The sequence below is a fragment of the Carassius gibelio genome, chromosome A21 (assembly GCF_023724105.1).
Source record: "Carassius gibelio isolate Cgi1373 ecotype wild population from Czech Republic chromosome A21, carGib1.2-hapl.c, whole genome shotgun sequence".
In the NCBI taxonomy this organism is placed as follows: domain Eukaryota; kingdom Metazoa; phylum Chordata; class Actinopteri; order Cypriniformes; family Cyprinidae; genus Carassius; species Carassius gibelio.
In genome coordinates this window covers 2,458,659-2,476,939 of record NC_068391.1, presented here as the reverse complement: position 1 = coordinate 2,476,939, position 18,281 = coordinate 2,458,659, and the positions used below count along the sequence as shown (strand labels likewise).

General features: G+C 33.4%; 1 protein-coding gene across 1 annotated transcript in view; it reads right to left on the bottom strand.

Moving 5' to 3' along the window:
- Positions 1-220: 220 nt before the first annotated feature.
- LOC127942346 (synaptic vesicle glycoprotein 2C-like) overlaps positions 221-18,281 on the bottom strand; it is a 37,748-nt gene continuing 19,687 nt past the window's right edge. Inside the window, exons 3-13 of the mRNA XM_052538034.1 lie at positions 17,657-17,837; positions 14,951-15,102; positions 10,435-10,568; positions 9,966-10,055; positions 9,759-9,869; positions 9,367-9,455; positions 7,795-7,959; positions 6,013-6,146; positions 4,528-4,731; positions 4,291-4,450; positions 221-3,085 (exon numbers count right to left, since the gene is read on the bottom strand). Of these exons, the coding sequence (XP_052393994.1) occupies positions 2,902-3,085; positions 4,291-4,450; positions 4,528-4,731; positions 6,013-6,146; positions 7,795-7,959; positions 9,367-9,455; positions 9,759-9,869; positions 9,966-10,055; positions 10,435-10,568; positions 14,951-15,102; positions 17,657-17,837 (1,604 nt within the window). The 3' untranslated portion in view covers positions 221-2,901. The remainder of the gene's footprint in view (positions 3,086-4,290; positions 4,451-4,527; positions 4,732-6,012; positions 6,147-7,794; positions 7,960-9,366; positions 9,456-9,758; positions 9,870-9,965; positions 10,056-10,434; positions 10,569-14,950; positions 15,103-17,656; positions 17,838-18,281) is intronic.

The window sequence follows — 18,281 nt, the reverse complement described above, 5'->3', positions numbered from 1 at the left end:
AAGACATTTTATTGTACTCACATTCAGCATTAGAGTTCAAAATATTAACACATTTTTACATCCATGAGGGTTTTTATCATTTCAAGAAGGGTTTGTAAAATTTATTAGATACAAATAATTCAGATGAGGTATTATGATTAATCTTTGTTATTCATTATTTTATGTGTCCTGGTAAATTGAATTGATATTATTCCCTGAAAATAAAAAAGAGCAGACACTGTTTAGAGTCTTATAATGAAACTCTTTAATAGCAGTACATCTGGATCCAGAGCGAATCCACTTCAGTTTCCATTCACACTGTACATGGCACTTTTTTCTTTCTTTTCAAAATAAAATGAGATATATCTGAGATATTTGGCCAGTGGCAACACAGACACTTCGACAAAATGAATTTGCAAGATCCACAACCAATCCAAACGCATTTCAGAACAACATCACACGCTCACAATAATGATACATTCATCTTCCAAATCAGGATTAACAAATCACTGCAACACAAAGTATCAATATTCACATGCATGGGTGCATTTAACCACAAGATATCACACGTTTTTCAAATTTTTCAGATAGGCCAAATGATTTTGTAAAAAAAAAAAAAACAAGACCGGAATTTGTTCAAACTTGTACATATAATAATAATAATAATAATAATAAATACCTGTATGACACTGAATCCTCTTGTCAGCTTAAATAACACCCAGAAAATCACACAACCAGCCAACAAAAAAAAAACATCTACAGACAGAAAATAATGTTCATTAAATACAAGATATCTACAACACATGAGGAGACATTAGCATACACATCTGACAATGCAAAATAATGTTTTAATGTTTCAAACTCAACAGGCAACACTTTACAACATTTAGACGAGTACAGCAAATGTTTTCACCCATAATGGGTTCAAAACAAATTACTTTCCTGACATACACACAATAAAATATTATTAAATTAGGCCAGAAACATATGTATACCCAAGTCCGTGAATGCAAACTCCATCCGTAATATCTCAGTGTTGATGCAGTGGACTAGTGTACTTGTGTGGAGTCTGTTTCTGGTGTTTAGTGTATACTTCAGTGCATGTAGACAGCAGCAGCAGAGTCTGTACGTCATCAAGACCAGACCAGGCTGAATGGCTTTTTATTTTCTAGGATGTAGGCGTTTCATATGGAAGCCCATTTACTGTAAAAAAGGTAATTGCAATTTTTTATCGTACAATTTGGACTGTTTTTATTTTACCAGAATTGCATGATTTAAACTCAATTGCAGAAATGCAATGAAAAAAAATCACAATTGCAATTGTGAGAAATATTCGGAATTGCGAGATATAAACTTACAATTCCGACTTTTTCTGTCATCATTGTTATATAAGTTCAAAATTGCGAGAAAAAGTCAGAATTACAAGAAAAAAATGTGTGTTAAAACTTGCAGTTGCGTGTTACAAAGTCAGAACTGTGAGATATAAAATCAGAATTGTGAGAAAAATTCTAAATTGTGAATTTATATCTCGTAATTCTGACTTTATTTCTTGCAGTTATGATTTATAAAGTCAGAATAGCAAAACATAAACTCTCAATTACAGAAATGCAATAAAAAAATCTGAATTGCGAGATAAACTAGATAGAAACTCGCAATTCTGACTTTTTTTGCATCAGTGTTATATAAATTCGCAATTGCGAAAAAGTCATAATTGCAAGAAATATTTCAGAAATGTGTGTCAAAAACTCGCAGTTGTGTGGTTTTGCGAAAAACAATCTAGCAATTCTGACATTTTCTCTCATTATTGTTATATAAATGTACAATTGCAAGTTATAAAGTCAGAATTGTTGTTCATTATATAACCTTGCAATCATTAGAAACTCAGAACTGCGACACAAACTCGCAATTGCGAGAAAAATTCAAAATTGCGAGAAACGGTCCAAATTGTGAATGGCGAGATATTAACTTGCAAAAAAATTTAAAATTGTGTACGATAAAAAGTCACAATTAACTTTTATCTTCGAAGAGATGGGCTTCGATGGTATCACGTCCTGTCATATTGCACAACTGCATGTACGAACTTCCAGTGCATGGTGATGAAACACAATATTTCCAGCTATTGGAGCAGTAGAGCATCCCAAAATAAATCGGACACACGCTCAGTTCTGCTGAACGATGGATCGCTACAACCTACGAGAAGCTGACGGGAGGGGTTTACAGGAAGGAGGCATGGAGAGAAAGCAAAGGCCATTCAGTTTTCCGAGGAAGATTTGCACATGGAAGCGTAGCTGGGTTATCAAGACGTCTTTAAAAGAGAAAAACACCAAATGAAGTCCGTTTGGGCTAAATCGATGACAAGTTCACCAAGGCAAGAATTAAGTTAAAGCGTGTCGGTGTTCGTCTGTTAACTAAATCTTTATAAAAAGCAGAAAATGTAAACTGGATAATCGTTATCGTCTTGTTTAAGAAATATTCCGGTGGAAGCCACTGGAGAATCAGACCGATGCTAACAAAAAAAGCTAATCTCTACATCTCTAAATGGCCTTTTTTTTACTCTCGTTTGGGTTTAAAAGCATAATTTAAAACCAAAAAATTAACACTTTAATATAAAAAAAAACCAACATTAAAATCACCTGAATTTTCTTTTGTGTGTGTTCAGCTAAAAATAATAAAGATAAAATAATACAATAATACAAATTTAAATAAATAATTAAAAATAATAATACCGCCCACCCAGATTAGGTCAAAAACTCACTGTCTAAAATCGAAATCTAGTTTTGATCTAAACTGGGTACATTTCTAAATGAACGAGTAACACACTTTAAATTAACAAATAAAGCAAACACGTCGTCGTCGCCTCCACCTGCACCCTGAGCGTGTTTCTGTGAGGACTCAGGGTCAGAGGTCACAGGTGTGGTGGGGTCACATGAGGACGTTGGAGCGTGTGTCGGGGAGCCGCAGACCCACCAGGCCTCCAGCGACCAGCACAGACGACGCCAACAGGATCGGGATGGATTTCGTGATTCCCACCAATGACCCAAATATTAGATTCCCCAAGACTGCGGCCAGCTTACACATGGAGTTACAAAAGCCAAAGCCAGTTCCTCTGCAGGAGACACAAACACAACCAGTGTTAGCAGGATTAGCAGCTTTCTAGTCAGCTTTGACATCTTAAGGTCTTCACTGCTTAATATTCACTCGTAATTACAGCTATAGCCAAACTACATTTTAACCATTTTTTGTGCGCAATATTTTACATTATATAATGATCAGACTAGACATTTCACTTAAGCAGAGAAGTGTTCATGTTGCACAAAATAAGGATATTATTGCATTATTATTATGTAACATTTGTATGATTTTATGTTATTAGGATTCTATTTAACACAACTGTAAAAAAAAAAATAAACAATACAAATAAACAATATAAATAATAAATAGTTATAATTCATATAAATTATTAAAGTAAATAAATATTTAAAAAAGTATATATTTAACACGACTGATAAAATTGTAAAAAAAAATAAACAATACAAATGAACAATATGAATAATAAAGTATAAATCATAGAAACTATTAAATTAAATAAATATAAAAAATTATATATTTAACAACTGATAAAACAAAAAAAACAATACAACTTAACAATATAAATAATAAAGTATAAATGATTGAAACTATTAAATTAAATAAATATAAAAATGATATATTTAACAAAACTGATAAAATTGTAAAAATAAATAATAAAAATAATAAATCAATACATTTTTATATAAATTATATTTTAATGTGATTATAATATATGTAATTACATAAAAAACAACAGCATTTATCTATATTAGCTATAGAAATTATATTAAATGCAGCATAGGGAGATCTAGAAACAACAAAATAATTTTAATTTAAAAATGTTTTTAACCTTTTTAAACCTATTTTTTAAATGCTAATACTTACATTCATTAGTTTTAATTTGTTTTAATTAATTCTAAGTATATTATGTTATGTGCTTTTTCACTTGTATGTTTTTCCTTGCATTACATTTTTTTCCAGTTTTTTATTTTTTTAAGTTTATTTTCCTTTTTTTTTTTTTTTTTACTTATTTCAGTCATCCGCCAAAACATCTCTAAGTTCTTCCTTTAATATAAAAAATATATATATATTTCATTTCAATCAAACATTTTTTAAAGGCTTTAGTTTTAGTTGATTATACCAGCACTGTAGCTTGATGCATTGAGTAAAGCTGATTCGAGTCAAGTGAAAGCATCTTGCGATCCGTGATTATAGTGATTGTGTGTATTTGTGTTCACGCACCTCCTGTCGGTGGGATACAGTTCGGCCGTCACCACGTCCAGTGAGTTCCAGGCCGATATACTGAGTCCGTTATAAAGGCAGAGCATCGCTATCATCATGGACTCACTGGTGCCGAACCACAGAAAGAAACAACTGATGCCAGACAACACCATCGAGCCGCCTGAACACAACAACACAGCAACATGAGGATGTGGTGAATCTGGTGAAGTGATTGGTGGATCTGATGAAGTGTCTGACCTAGCATGCTCAGACGGCCCACTTTATCCATGAGGAGGGCCGAGACGATGTTGCCTGGCAAGACGGCTAGCGTGCCGAGGAAGTTGATGAAATACACCCAGTACGCGCTGTAGTCGTCATCAAACGTCATCTGGCAGCCGGTCTTGTTGTGCGCAAACGTGGAGTTAATCACAGAGGAGCCGATGAATTTTGAGTCGTCGATATCTGAACGAGAGAAGAGATATATGACACACAAAACCTCTTTAAAAACCTACAGAGAACAGTAAAGTGATGTACACAGACAGATGTTTAGAGCAACTTACAGAACAAAAGATAAAACGATATATAGACAGACAGATGCTGTGCTGCCCCCTCTGGTCACAGTTTGAACTACACTCTGTTTCTTTCACACTGGAGGGTCTTCAGGGAGTTTGACCTATTAGTGGGTTTGAGCGTGTGCAGCAGATGTCCATCTCTCACACTTTCACTCAGAACTCATTTGCAGCTTTCTGTAGCAGCTCTGTAACGGCTTCATTAGAGACGTGAACTCAATTTCCCATGAGGCCTCTGCACGGTCCGTGTTTGTGTGCGTTCTGCTGAGTTGTGGAGATTGTGGAAGTGTGTAAGGTGGCTTTTCCTGAGTCAGCCGGACCCTGAAATGACCCTATCTCTGTCTGCTCACACACACACACATGTTTGTTTTTGTGTAAAGTGTGTTCATCCCATAGGCGTAATGGTTTTTATACTGTATATTTCTATGAACCTTCACCAACCCTACCCCTAACCCTAACCCTCACAGGAAACTTTGTGCATTTTTACTTTCTCAAAAAAACTCATTCTGTATGATTTATAAGTGTTTTGAAAAATGGGGACATTGGTTATATCCTCATTTTATATTTGTATGAATATAATTGTAATTATAAAATCATATATGCATATTTATTATTAAAATATTGTCATGTTTTTTTATTTAAATTAAAAAAGAAAAGTTTCAGTTTTATGTTCAGTTTAGAACACTGAAATTGAAAAATATATTCTAATTAAAATATTAAATTAGAATATGAATAAATAAATATTTAAACATAAAAATATATATGTTATTTATATATAAATATAATATTCTGCTAATTATTGAAGAATATTTATATATTTTATTTTTATTTATAATATTATATAGTATTATTTATATTATTGTCCTGGTTTTATAGTATTTATTTATATTTAGAATTTTACATATACATATATATATATATATATATATATATATATATGTATGAAAGCTAGACCATTTATTACATTTGCACAATATTTAGAAATTATATAATTACAATTTTAAATAATCAGTATATATATATATATATATATATATATATATATATATATAAATATATTATTTTTATAGAATATTTATTTTAGACATATTTGAAATATTTATATCACATTGTGATTGTTTCTATCAGCTGACATCCCTAAAATGTAGATCATTAAATCTCAACACACTCGTACCTGTATTATAGAAGAAGGCTTCTATGATGGTGCAGTTCTTGAAGAAGGAACCGATGGAGCTGATGTCCTCAAAGTAACAGCTCTGAAAGCTGGAGTCGATGAAACTCACAGACTTAAACTTCATGCCAATGAATCTGAAATAAAGGACAGGACACGATTAACCAGCTCGAAAGGACAGCATACAACCACATCAAACCTTAAAATGTTAATGAGAGAGAATCCACATCAGTTCAATCTGCATCTGGAGCCAATAAGGAAATAATCATCTCAATTGCTTCTTTAGGTTAGCAACTGGATTCAATGGAGGTCAACTGTTTGCTGAAGTCTCCAGCTTCTCAGATGATTCTCCATTTAGTTGTTTGTATGATTTATAAGTTCTGTCATCGTGATTCATGTGTGTGTCGTCTGATCTCATCTGTTCATAAATGAGCATCACAGGAGCTGGACGCTACAACAGCACGATAAGAGCTTCATCTGCAGGAGCGAGGGATGAGCGAAAGAGAAGGAGCAGGAGACAATAAACAAAAAAGAGAGAGAATCAGAGCGAAACTCAAAGAAAGAGAAAAGGAGGAGAGATAAGGGCGTTTTCATTTCCCGGCCCTGCGTCTGGATGAGACATTACCTCAACGCCGGGATGTTATTTATGAGAGAGCGATCGGACCGCTGAGAACACACACACACACACACACACACACACACAGATGACTACTCAGGCCTCTCAGAGTTCACTGGAGAATGAAATCTCACTTTTATATCAAGAGAAAAACTCCCATTCTTCTTGCTCTTTTGATATAAGAGCTTGATTTCTAACATTCATAACCCAAAACATCTATTTACTGAAACGAAATCTTCAGGAAATCTTCCTAAGTATGACATCACAACCATGAGCTCATTAACATATGACCGCCCACATTTACATATCAACACCTACAGCCAATCATGTTCCAAGTGAACTTATAAACCTATGCGAGCTTAATTAGCCATGAAATAAGAACGATTTTATCTGTGTCTCAGAATTGTGATATAACCTCACAATTCTGAGAAGAAAAGTCTGAATAAATACACTTTTGTGAGAAAAAAATAATTCAGTGGCTTACAAATTCTTTAAAAAAATGAGGGAAAAAAACAGGATTGAAGGATTTAGAGTTCAAAGAAAAACGTTCAAATGGCAAAGAAGTAAAACTCAGAATTATGAGGGAATAAGTCAGAATTGCGATTTACATAAGAAATAAAAAATAAATAAAAACAAGAAGAAAAAAAGAATTGTTCAAATTAAACTTTTCTAAAAAGAGAGAGAATTGTGAAATACAAACTAAGGATTCTGGAAAAAAAAGTATCATTGCGAGATATAAACTCTGAATTCCAAGGAAAAAGTCAGAATTGCAAGATGTAAATGTAGAATTCATATATATATATATACACTGCACATAAAGAACTGTGAAATGTTTATAACTTGCAATTGTGAGATGTAAACTCTTTGTGAGAAAAAAGTCAGAATTGTGAGATACTTAGTGTGTCAAAATGTTTTATTATTACCATTTATACCAATTCTTCTTCTTATAATTCAAATGGACAATGTTATCATGAAAGCACAGCAAAAGAACAGCATGCTTATTTGTACGGAAGGTGAAAAACTAAATTATGATTTTTTTTGGTGCCAAAAAAAAACCTTGATGGAGATAATAAGTGTAACTCACTGTATAAAATGCAACACAAGTGCAGAATCCGATCTTTAATATGAGAGACAGACACACTGTCACACACACACACACACACACACACCTGTCATTGATAAACACTCCGTTCTTATGGATCTGGTTCTCCAGGGTGAAATTAAAGGTGAAATCTTCGATTCTCTCGTTGTTGTGGATCTTGACGCGGGACGCGTACTCGTCCGCCTGCAGGTGCTTTATGACGTCAGGAAACCAGACAGACAGACCGTAGTACCTGCACACAGGAAGTGACATCATCAGAGAGCTGAGTGACTAACAGGGACTGAAGCTGGCTGAGGTGTGTGTGTGTATGTGTGTGTGTGTGTGTGTGAGAGACACAGGTAGGTGGTGACACCAGCCCTTAGTTAATTAATTTCTGCTCGTCAGCAAAAAATTAACCAGATGAATAAAAAAAATTCAGTACAACTAACTGAAATAAAATAAGTTTAAGGTCAAGTACTAAAACTACCAAAACTAAAACTGAAATAAAGTTATATAGAAATATTTCATAAAATGACAAAACCATATAACAAAATGACTACTTAAAATAAAATAAATAATATAAATGCTAAATGAAAAATGTAAATAAATAATAAAACATTATAACATAGTTGACAAAGAAACATTTCTTTTTTTCTTTTTTTGTTTAACTTGATGTACTAAAATGACAAAAATATAAATACAAAAGAAAATACATACATAGTATATATACACACATTAAAAAAACAAGAACAAATAAAAATGAAAAAAATACACAACAAAATTACAAAGAATTTAACAAAAAATTAAATTCAAACTGAAAAAAGGTAATTTAAATATTATTTATTTATTAAATGTTTAATATATTTTAATAAATACCATTAAATATTAGAAATATTTTTTATTTCTTAAATGTTTAATATATTTTAATAAATACCATTAAATATTAGAAATATTTTTTTTATAATCACTACTGTTTATAATAAATAATAATTCATTATATAAGCAGTAATACTACTAAATAATACTAAATAAATATACAAATAACACTGGTTGGTATGAGCACACTAAGTATAGTTAGTACACACTAAGAATTAGTCACAATGACTTTGACACTTGACTTTGCAAACAAATCTTGTGCCATTAATATATTTAATTAATCTAACTTGGACAATTAATATATGGATTTCAATTGATTTCAACTGTACACTGGGTATTTTACAGATTAGATCATGACTCGTCCAATCTGGTTTTAGAGCTGGAACTATAGAATAGAGTTTCTACTTCTATTCTACTTTAGAATAGAATAGAGTAAGTCCCAGAAAAGCCAGGTCAGTGTGATTTTTGTGAGTCTCTGAGCCCATCCATTCAGACTTAAGCTCTAACAAATACAGCAATTAAACAGTGCTTGGTCCCCCTCATGCAGCTCCACCCCTGGGCCTAACCACTGCAAGACAGCTACTTTAAACACAGGGATTACAACAACAACAACACTTCATTACACTTCCAGAAAGAAGAAAACAGCATCTTTTGATCAGAGCAAGGCTCAATAGAATAGAATATGATGATATTGTACTCTAAATGGCACAAACAGTGTGTGATCACTATAATCACAGCTCCAATGGGTGATAATGTGTTTATATTCAGGCCAAAACAGTCTCACCCGAAGGACAGCGAGAACCAAACCACGGCCAGCTTCACAGTGTTGTCCTTGACGGGGTAATCCCAGCACTTCATGAATGTGAGCCAGATCTGCACACACACACACACACACACATACACACACACACACACACACACACATGTTGCTGAAAATTCAGCTTTGCATTACAGGAATAAATAATATTTTACAATATATTAAAATAGAAATCAGTTATTTATAATTATAATAATATAACGCAATATTACCATTTTTACTGTATTTTTGATCAAATAAATGCAGCTTTGATGAACAGAACAAATCACAAACATAAAAAAAAAAGATCCTAGAGACCCTAACTTTGGAACAGTAGTATAAACTGGATCTACAGGAGATGTGAGGGTTTGTTCACTCACTCCGCGCAGTTCTCTCTTGATCCTGAAGAAGACTTTGGCCACAGGGTTTGCTGACTCGGACTGCATCTCCACCAGCTCGTCCAGCTGCCTGGGGATCTTTATACGGTTCACCTGCAGGGGGAGACAGAGAGACGAGCGCAGGCTGAGAGACTGGGGTCAAGAGGTCAAGCTGGTGAGTGTGTGTGTGTGTGTGTGTGTGTGACTCACAGTAAACACTTTCTCAGGCTCTCCGCGCGCACGCATGTTGGTGTCATGAATCTGTTTGAGAACCATCCACGCTTCGTCATGCTTTCCAATCTGGAGATGAGAATAAGTCATGTTTTTTATACAGCACTTTTCATAACACACATCGTTTCAAAGCAGAAGTGTTAAGAACATAAACCATTTGCAATCACAGGAATAAATTATTTTTTTAAAACATACATTTAAAATAGACACCAGCTAATTTAAATTGTAATAATATTTCACAATGTTACACAAAAATTCCTTTTTATAACCTATAACAAAATGACCAAAACGTTGACTAAAATCAATATAAAAATCAATATAAAATTGAAGAAAAATATTAAAATAATATAGAAATAAATATAGAAGAATAGTTATAACAATCGTAAAATATTATAATAATAAAAAATGTAAAATAACACAGTTTGGCACACACACACACACTCATTACCTCGAGGTAGAAGCGAGGACTCTCTGGCATGAATGTGAGTGCCACGACCGCCGAAACACAAGGCAACGCACAGACGACCACAAACACACGCCAGCTGTGGAACTGATACGCTGAACCCATGCTGAAGCTCCAGCCTACACACACACACACACACACACACTTCTCAATGTAGATCTCTTATTATGCTCACACATCATTTTCTACTTTAACCAGCTGTGTGAAATTTGCTGAGAGTGATCTTAGATTATTTATGTATAACTTAAAAGCACAAAACACACATATAACAAAAGCAATGTGGCATCACCAGGATACAACGATGGTATCATATAATATAATATCATATAATGGTACTTTTGATATACAGCTTGCCATATTTACATGATACTCAAAGAATAAAACAGTGATACCAACAAAAAAATAAAAAAGCATTACCATTTTAGCTTAAACAACAACAATAAATAGATATGATTGTACCATGGTAACATTCCCCAAACACTGGTACTGTCAAATCTTCAACGTTTAACTCATTATCACAGTTTATTCGCTATAATGGTAATAAAATATGACTAGAACTCAAGTCCATCTTGATGATGTCAGAAAATATTCCTGCAAAACATTTGCTATCCTCACTGAAATAAATGAACTATAGTGTCCTGCACCCACTAGTAAAAAAAAAATAATAATATATATAATATAATAATAAAAAAATTGGGGTTTAAATTTATTTACGTGGTACCATGTCCAAAATGCTTTTATTGTATTATTGATGTACTATTATAATTTTTTTATTATATTGAATTTTTTCATTTTAGATTTAATTTGAAGTTATGTACAGTATGTAATGTAATGTTTTAGTAATTTAATTTTTTATTATCATCTTTTTTTTTCAAATGTCTACATATATATTATACTTTTTAGTTTATTTTTAGTTTATTTTGTTACTTTAGTTACTTTAGTACTTCTACTCAGACTAAATAAAAATGAGAAAGGCTTCCTTGGTGACTAGCTGAAATAAAATAAGTGCAAGATTATTAAAGTTAATGTTTATTTATTTTATTTCAAGCAATGAAATGTTTTATTTTGTATTTTTATGGTTTTAATATTATTGTTAGTTTACCCTGCATGCCATGATGATTTCTTTTGTTATTTTGTTAGTGACGCAAGGAAATGTGGTTTCCACAAAAGTGTTTGAGGAGCCTCTGCAACTGAATTTCACAGTGAATAAGTTTGTTGTGAGTGTGTGTGTGTGTGTGAGTGTGTGTGTGTGTGTGTGTGTGAAGAGGAGTCGATTAAGAATGCCTGCAGGAGTAATACTGCTGAAAAACACACTCTCACTGAAAAATAATCATTAAAGTTGGTATCATTTTCCACATGGCTGCTGCTCTCTGATGCTGCGCTGAATGTCTAGAGGCGGAGCCGCACCATATGGTGTGTGTGTGTGTGTGTGTGTGTGTGTGTGAGATGGAGCCAAGTGCGATGCTTACAGGACAGCTGCGGGGAAACAGAGTAAAAATGAATGTGCCTTAGAGGACAGAAAGGCCTTAGACCAGAAAAAATGCTTTAAAGGAAGATCCTGTCATCATTTACTCACTCTCCTCTCGCTTCAAACACAAATGGAGTTTAACACAGTTCACACTGCTTTGTTCAGTTCAGTGACAGAAGATCTATGACAATTGAAAAAAAGTGTATTTTATGGAGTATTTATTTATTCATACATGTTTTCTTCGCTATAGCGCCAGCACTTGAAAGTCTCTGCAGTTTAGCTGATGATGCAAGAATGCACTATACTGTATGAGTGGTAATATCTCACACACACACACACACACACACACACAGAGAGAGAGAGCGCTGTAGTCTTTAAGCACTAATGTCTTCTAGATTCTAATGCGATCCCTCACTCGTGGCTGTAAAAGGGCCGTCGGGGACACAGAAACATCACCGCAGAGATTAGACTTAATATTACACACTTAAAGCTGCTCGCTCACTCTCTCTCTCTCTCTCTGTCTCTCTCTGTCTCTCTCTCTCTCTCTCGCTCTCTCTCTCTCTCTCTCTCTCTCTGTCTCTCACAGACTCAGCCAATGTGTCATGTTCATCTCAGACGTGTAGCTTAATATTCTCTACACTCATTACAGGACTGCAGCGCACTGTGTGTGTGTGTGTGTGAGGAATAACCCCGTGGATTTGTGTTTATCAGTCACCATAGAGAATCTCATTATTCAGATTATGTGTGTAATGGAGTGTGTTCATAGACCAGTGAGTTTACAGACACACACCAGCACAAGACCAACATCACACACACACACACACAGCTTTCATCACAAACTAGTATACATCAGCTGAACTAGTCTGAACATCACTGACTAATGTTGGTTTGAGCTGGTTACCAGGACGGTGGGAATGGTTTAGCATCTTATCTTAACCAGCTAGTAAAAGACTAGCATTGTTTGTCTAAAAACCACACCTTTCAATTTAAGGTGATCTAAACTGGTCTGAGAATTATTTTTATTTTTTTTTTACCAGGAAAATATACAAAATTGAAAATATAAACTAGGTGTTTTGTAGCTAATTCCACACACATTATTTTAATAAAATAAAATAAAATAAAATAAAAACAGTTGGAGTAAGGTTTTCCGTTTTTTTCAAACTTCACAGTAGAAATACAAAAATAAACAATGTAATATTTAATAAACATAAATAATATGATAATATGATATAATATTATGATATATACTAATATGATATATATGTCAAATGTGAAAATATTAAATATAATTCTAATCCAACATAATCATAATCAAAACATAATGCATTATCAGTTTAAACATAAATACAATAAAAAAAATTAAAAATAAACATTTGGAGTAAATATTGTTCAAGTCACAGAAAAAGAAATCCATAAATAAATGAATATTCACTCTAAAACAAATGCTGATTTGTTTCAACCCATCTTTGGGTCAAATATGGACAAAAGTAAATATTGGGATACAAATTTTATTAAAAACAATTAACCCAAAAATATTTGAACAATCTGATAAGTTTGAGCATGAATGAGGCGGTCGTGCTGCAGTAAATCTTCAAACTAAAGCTAAATCCACACACTAGCTTACAGCTAGCATCTCTTAAACAGTTTGAGCGGCGCTAAAGTCTCTCTCCTGCAGTGATGGAGTCATTCGGACACACACCGCTGCCTCCTGACCACAGAAGTGCAGCTAAAACAAGAGCCGCTAATCAATTGACCTCAGTATCTCTCAGAAGACTGTTCTTTCTGCTCCTGTTTACTCTCTCACGGGGAATCATGCATCAGATTCTGCTCATAATGAGATGATGAAGGACACAGAGGCTTCCCGTTAAACAGAAGAGCACCAAACACCTCCCGCAGGATCAGTTATCTGACATCAGCACAAACATCTGTCTCATTCTGCACAAACTGTGTCAGTGTGTCATATTATCTGCTAGCAGGACAGCAGAACCTCATGCTTTATTAAAATACATACTGAACATTATTTACAGTGAGAATTCATCTTTATATAATCTTTATATATTTTATATTATTTCTATATATATTATAACATTTAAATATATTATAATATTTATTATTTACATATATTATAGTTATTATATATATATATATATAATATTCTAAAATATTTATTTATTTATCGATATTATAATGTCATCTATTAAAGTATACAAATAATGTAAGCATATTATTAAATATAAAACATAAACTAGATTATTTATATTCTTTATTGTCTATATTTATATTCTTATATTCTTAATATATTCTTAATTTAAAAAGTTGCATCGGAAGTATTACCAAAATTTGTGATCATTAATATACAGTATATGTATATGTGTGTGTGTGTGTGTGTGTGAGTGAGTGAGTGAGTGTGTGTGTGTGTGTGTGTATAAATACTGTATATAAATCATTATTAAATCATAATTTAATTAAATGTTATGCACGCACACACACATACACACACATTTTTATATATATAATATTGATATTAAAATGTATTTAGTACATAATGCATTTATCAATATTTATAAAATAATCTGTAATAATTAATATTAATTAATGATCCACTATTATAGTAATTATTATTGGCTTGCTTATATTTATACATGTAATCAAATAATCGCCAAATAAAAGCAGGTATCAAAAATGAACAAATTTGCATTGACTTCTGTGCCTCTGTTTAACATCATCTGCTAGTTGGACAGAGTCTCTTGTATTATTTAAAATAATAAGAACACCCTAGCAACTAAAAAAAGAAACAAACTAAAGAAGCAAACTAATAAAATACTTTGCAAAAAAATATATTTTAATGTGCATTCTACATGCACGAGTATGTAATTAGTTACTCATAAATGCAAATGAAGCTGTCTGCTGTGGTTTATGAAGCTGAAATGATGAGCATCACTGTTCGCTGTTTCTGCAACGTCATTGGGTGATATGACTGGATATACAGTAGAAGCGGAGCTCTCTGATTGGTCGACTGGAGCTGTCACTCACCGTAGTGTGGAATGATGGCCCAGGCCATGGCTGAGGCGTAGATCCCGCCCACCATCCAGAACATACAGAGCCAGCTCAGGTGTTCCCCGCGCTTCTCACGGGCCAGGAACTCGGCGAAATATGAGAACACGATGGGAACCGCACCGCCAATCCTGCAAAGCAGTGTGGGAAACCTATTCAGATTTTAAAGATTTAAAATATAACAAGTGTTTTTAAAAAGACATTTCTTCTGCTTAAAAAAAATAATAATTTGTGTAAGCCGTGATTCTTTTTCAGGATTCACAGAAAGTTCAAAAGAACAGCATTTATTTGAAACAGAAACGTTAAAAGTGTCTTTACTGTTACTTTTGATCAATTTAATGTGTCTTTGATGATTAAAAGTATTAATATTTTTTAAGGCCCAAATGATTTGAACAGAACCGTAGGTTTTAATTAAATCCGGTATCATTAATGTCAATCAATAGCATCATAAAACTATACTTAGAATTTACCATTATATTTTTTAACAACATTCATGTCTACAGCATATTTCTATGGTTATTAGAGTGGATTTGCATCTCATACATATATTATACACATACAGTCTATCTCTCATTTATTTCAAATGGAATTTTTGTAACATTATGGAAACTTTTGTAACTGTCACATTTGATCTAATGTAAGAGTTTCTTTATATAATGCACAGTTAAATTCAGCACAGTTTCTTCCTGTGTGTTTTATCAGTTTTTTAGTCGGATGTTGGATATTCCTACCGTCCTGAAGTGGTCCGATACTCCGAAAATGATTCAAAGGAACAAAATGTCAGTGCTATTATTTCTTTGCACATGTTCCACAGATAATAAACAGAGTTTAACACATATATGTACATAAAAAATCTGCAACTGATTTATTTATTTACCATGCAACGTTGGATTTTGATGATGCATTTATTTGCTTAATTATTGCACAAGATCATAAAGACCACAAAACCAGTCATAAGGGTACATTTTTGGAAATTGAAGATCATATGAAAGCTGAATAAATAAGCTTTCCATTGATGCATGGTTTGTTAGGACAAGACAATATTTGGCTGCAATATTAGGGTGCAGAAAAACCTAAATAGTGAGAAAACCTTTGAAGTTGTCCAAATGAAGTTCTTAGCAATGCATGTTACTAATAAACATTATGTTTTGATATATTTACGGTTGGAAATTTACTAAATATATTCATGGAACATGACCTTTACTTAATATCCTAATGATTTTTGGCATAAAATAAAAATCAATAATATTGACCCATACAATGCATTTTTGGCTATTGCTACAAATACACCCCAGAGACTTAAGACTGCTTCTGTGCTCCAGGGTCACAAATATTAATATTGCATTAAAATAAAAGGCTGATTTCAAGTCTGGTCCAAAAAATCTATACCCAAACTTTTACAGTACGGAAAATGCATACATTTAAATGTATAATAATTTACAGTAATTCATAAAAAATCCCATGCATAAATAAATGCATGCATACATTTTAACTTAATAGTGTATGACCAATGCACATTGATTGCACCAGGATTCTTTAACTAAGATTGTTCCTGACTGAAATCCTGAGCTTCTCATGGACAATTATTCAAGCATTTGGTAGGTATTCATGTGCATCCATCCCAAAAGAATTTAAAGACAGCAAATGCTCAATTTGAATGGCTTCTGGCTCTGCATTTTTACCTTTTTGCCCTTAATGGTGCAGAAATGACATGCTTCACCTTTAAGGTGAGACACTACAGGAAAAGCCTTTTTTTCCATACACTGATACATTTTGAGATTTTGGCCTTTAAATATTCATCTTCTTTAAGACTAGTGCAAAGAAAACATCAAAAATATGCATTTAAGTCTTTATTTTATTGCACTTTATTGATCTGCATCTGTAGACTTCAATGCATGGATTTTGAGTCTGGCTTTATTCCAGAGTTATTTTAGTATCATTGATAAACTATTAAAATTTTTGTTAATATTTTGAAATTAGATTTCATTTTTAGAATTTCTGTTTCAGTTTTTTTTTTTTTTTTTTTTTAGTTTCAGTAATTTGTTGTTTTTGTCTTTTCTTTTCTTTTTTTTGCATTTAACATTTTTTTTATATTAAATTTTTCATTAATTTTTAGTTTGTATTTTAGTACTTACATTTAAACTAACTGAAAAGGTGAAAGCTAAATTAAAATAAGTTTTTTTCTACATTTTATTTTATTTCACTTAACATTTATCTTATTCCAAGTAACAAAAAAATGCTTTTTTATGATTTTAGTTAACTATAATAATTCTGCTTTAAATGTATGCAAATCAGTGTGTATTTAATTAGATACTGCCTCATTTGCATATTTAAACATAAACATCTTCATGTAATCAGCTTGGAAAATATTGCACTCTAAAAAAAATGCTGGGTTGTTTCAACCCAACTTTGGGTCAAATATGGACTAACCCAGCTGTTGGTTAAATGTTTTAAATTCAATTCTTAACCCAAAACTTGGGTTAGTCCATATTTAACTAGCGTATTTAGCATTTTTTAGAGTGCAGTTAAGTTTGAGCTCTATTCTCTCGTCTAAAGAATGCTCTGATTGATCTTTCCCGCACGTCATCGGTGATCATTCGTCACGGTGCAGTTAATGAACCCACAGTCATTAGCTCAGTTCAGGAAAGCTCATGAAAGCAGAAGACGGATGGACTGTGAACTCACCCAAACCCAGAGAGCATCCTGCAGAAGAGGAAGGTGCTGTAGCCCTGAACGAAGGACGACAGGAAGGAGAAGAAGCCGTTGACTGACATACACACCAGCAGACACTGACGGCGACCCACTTTATCTGACAGACCGCCCCAGAAGAACGCTCCCACCATCATTCCCAGATACACCACACTGCCTGAGGACACACACCGAGGAAGACTGTGAGCTCACCATCACAGGAAACCACGTTATACTTCAGACACACACACACACACACACACACGCACACACACACGCACACACACACACACACACACACATATACACATACACATGCACACACACACATGCACACACACACACGCACACACACACACACATACATATACACACGCGCACACACACGCGCGCACACACACGCACACACAAACACATACACAAACTTACACGCACGCACACACACACACACAAACACACACTTACATGCACACACACACACACGCGCACACAAACACACACAAACACACACATACACAAACTTACACACACACACACGCACACACACACTCACACACCCACACACACATGGGCGCACACACACACACACACACACACACACACACATGCACAAACTTACACA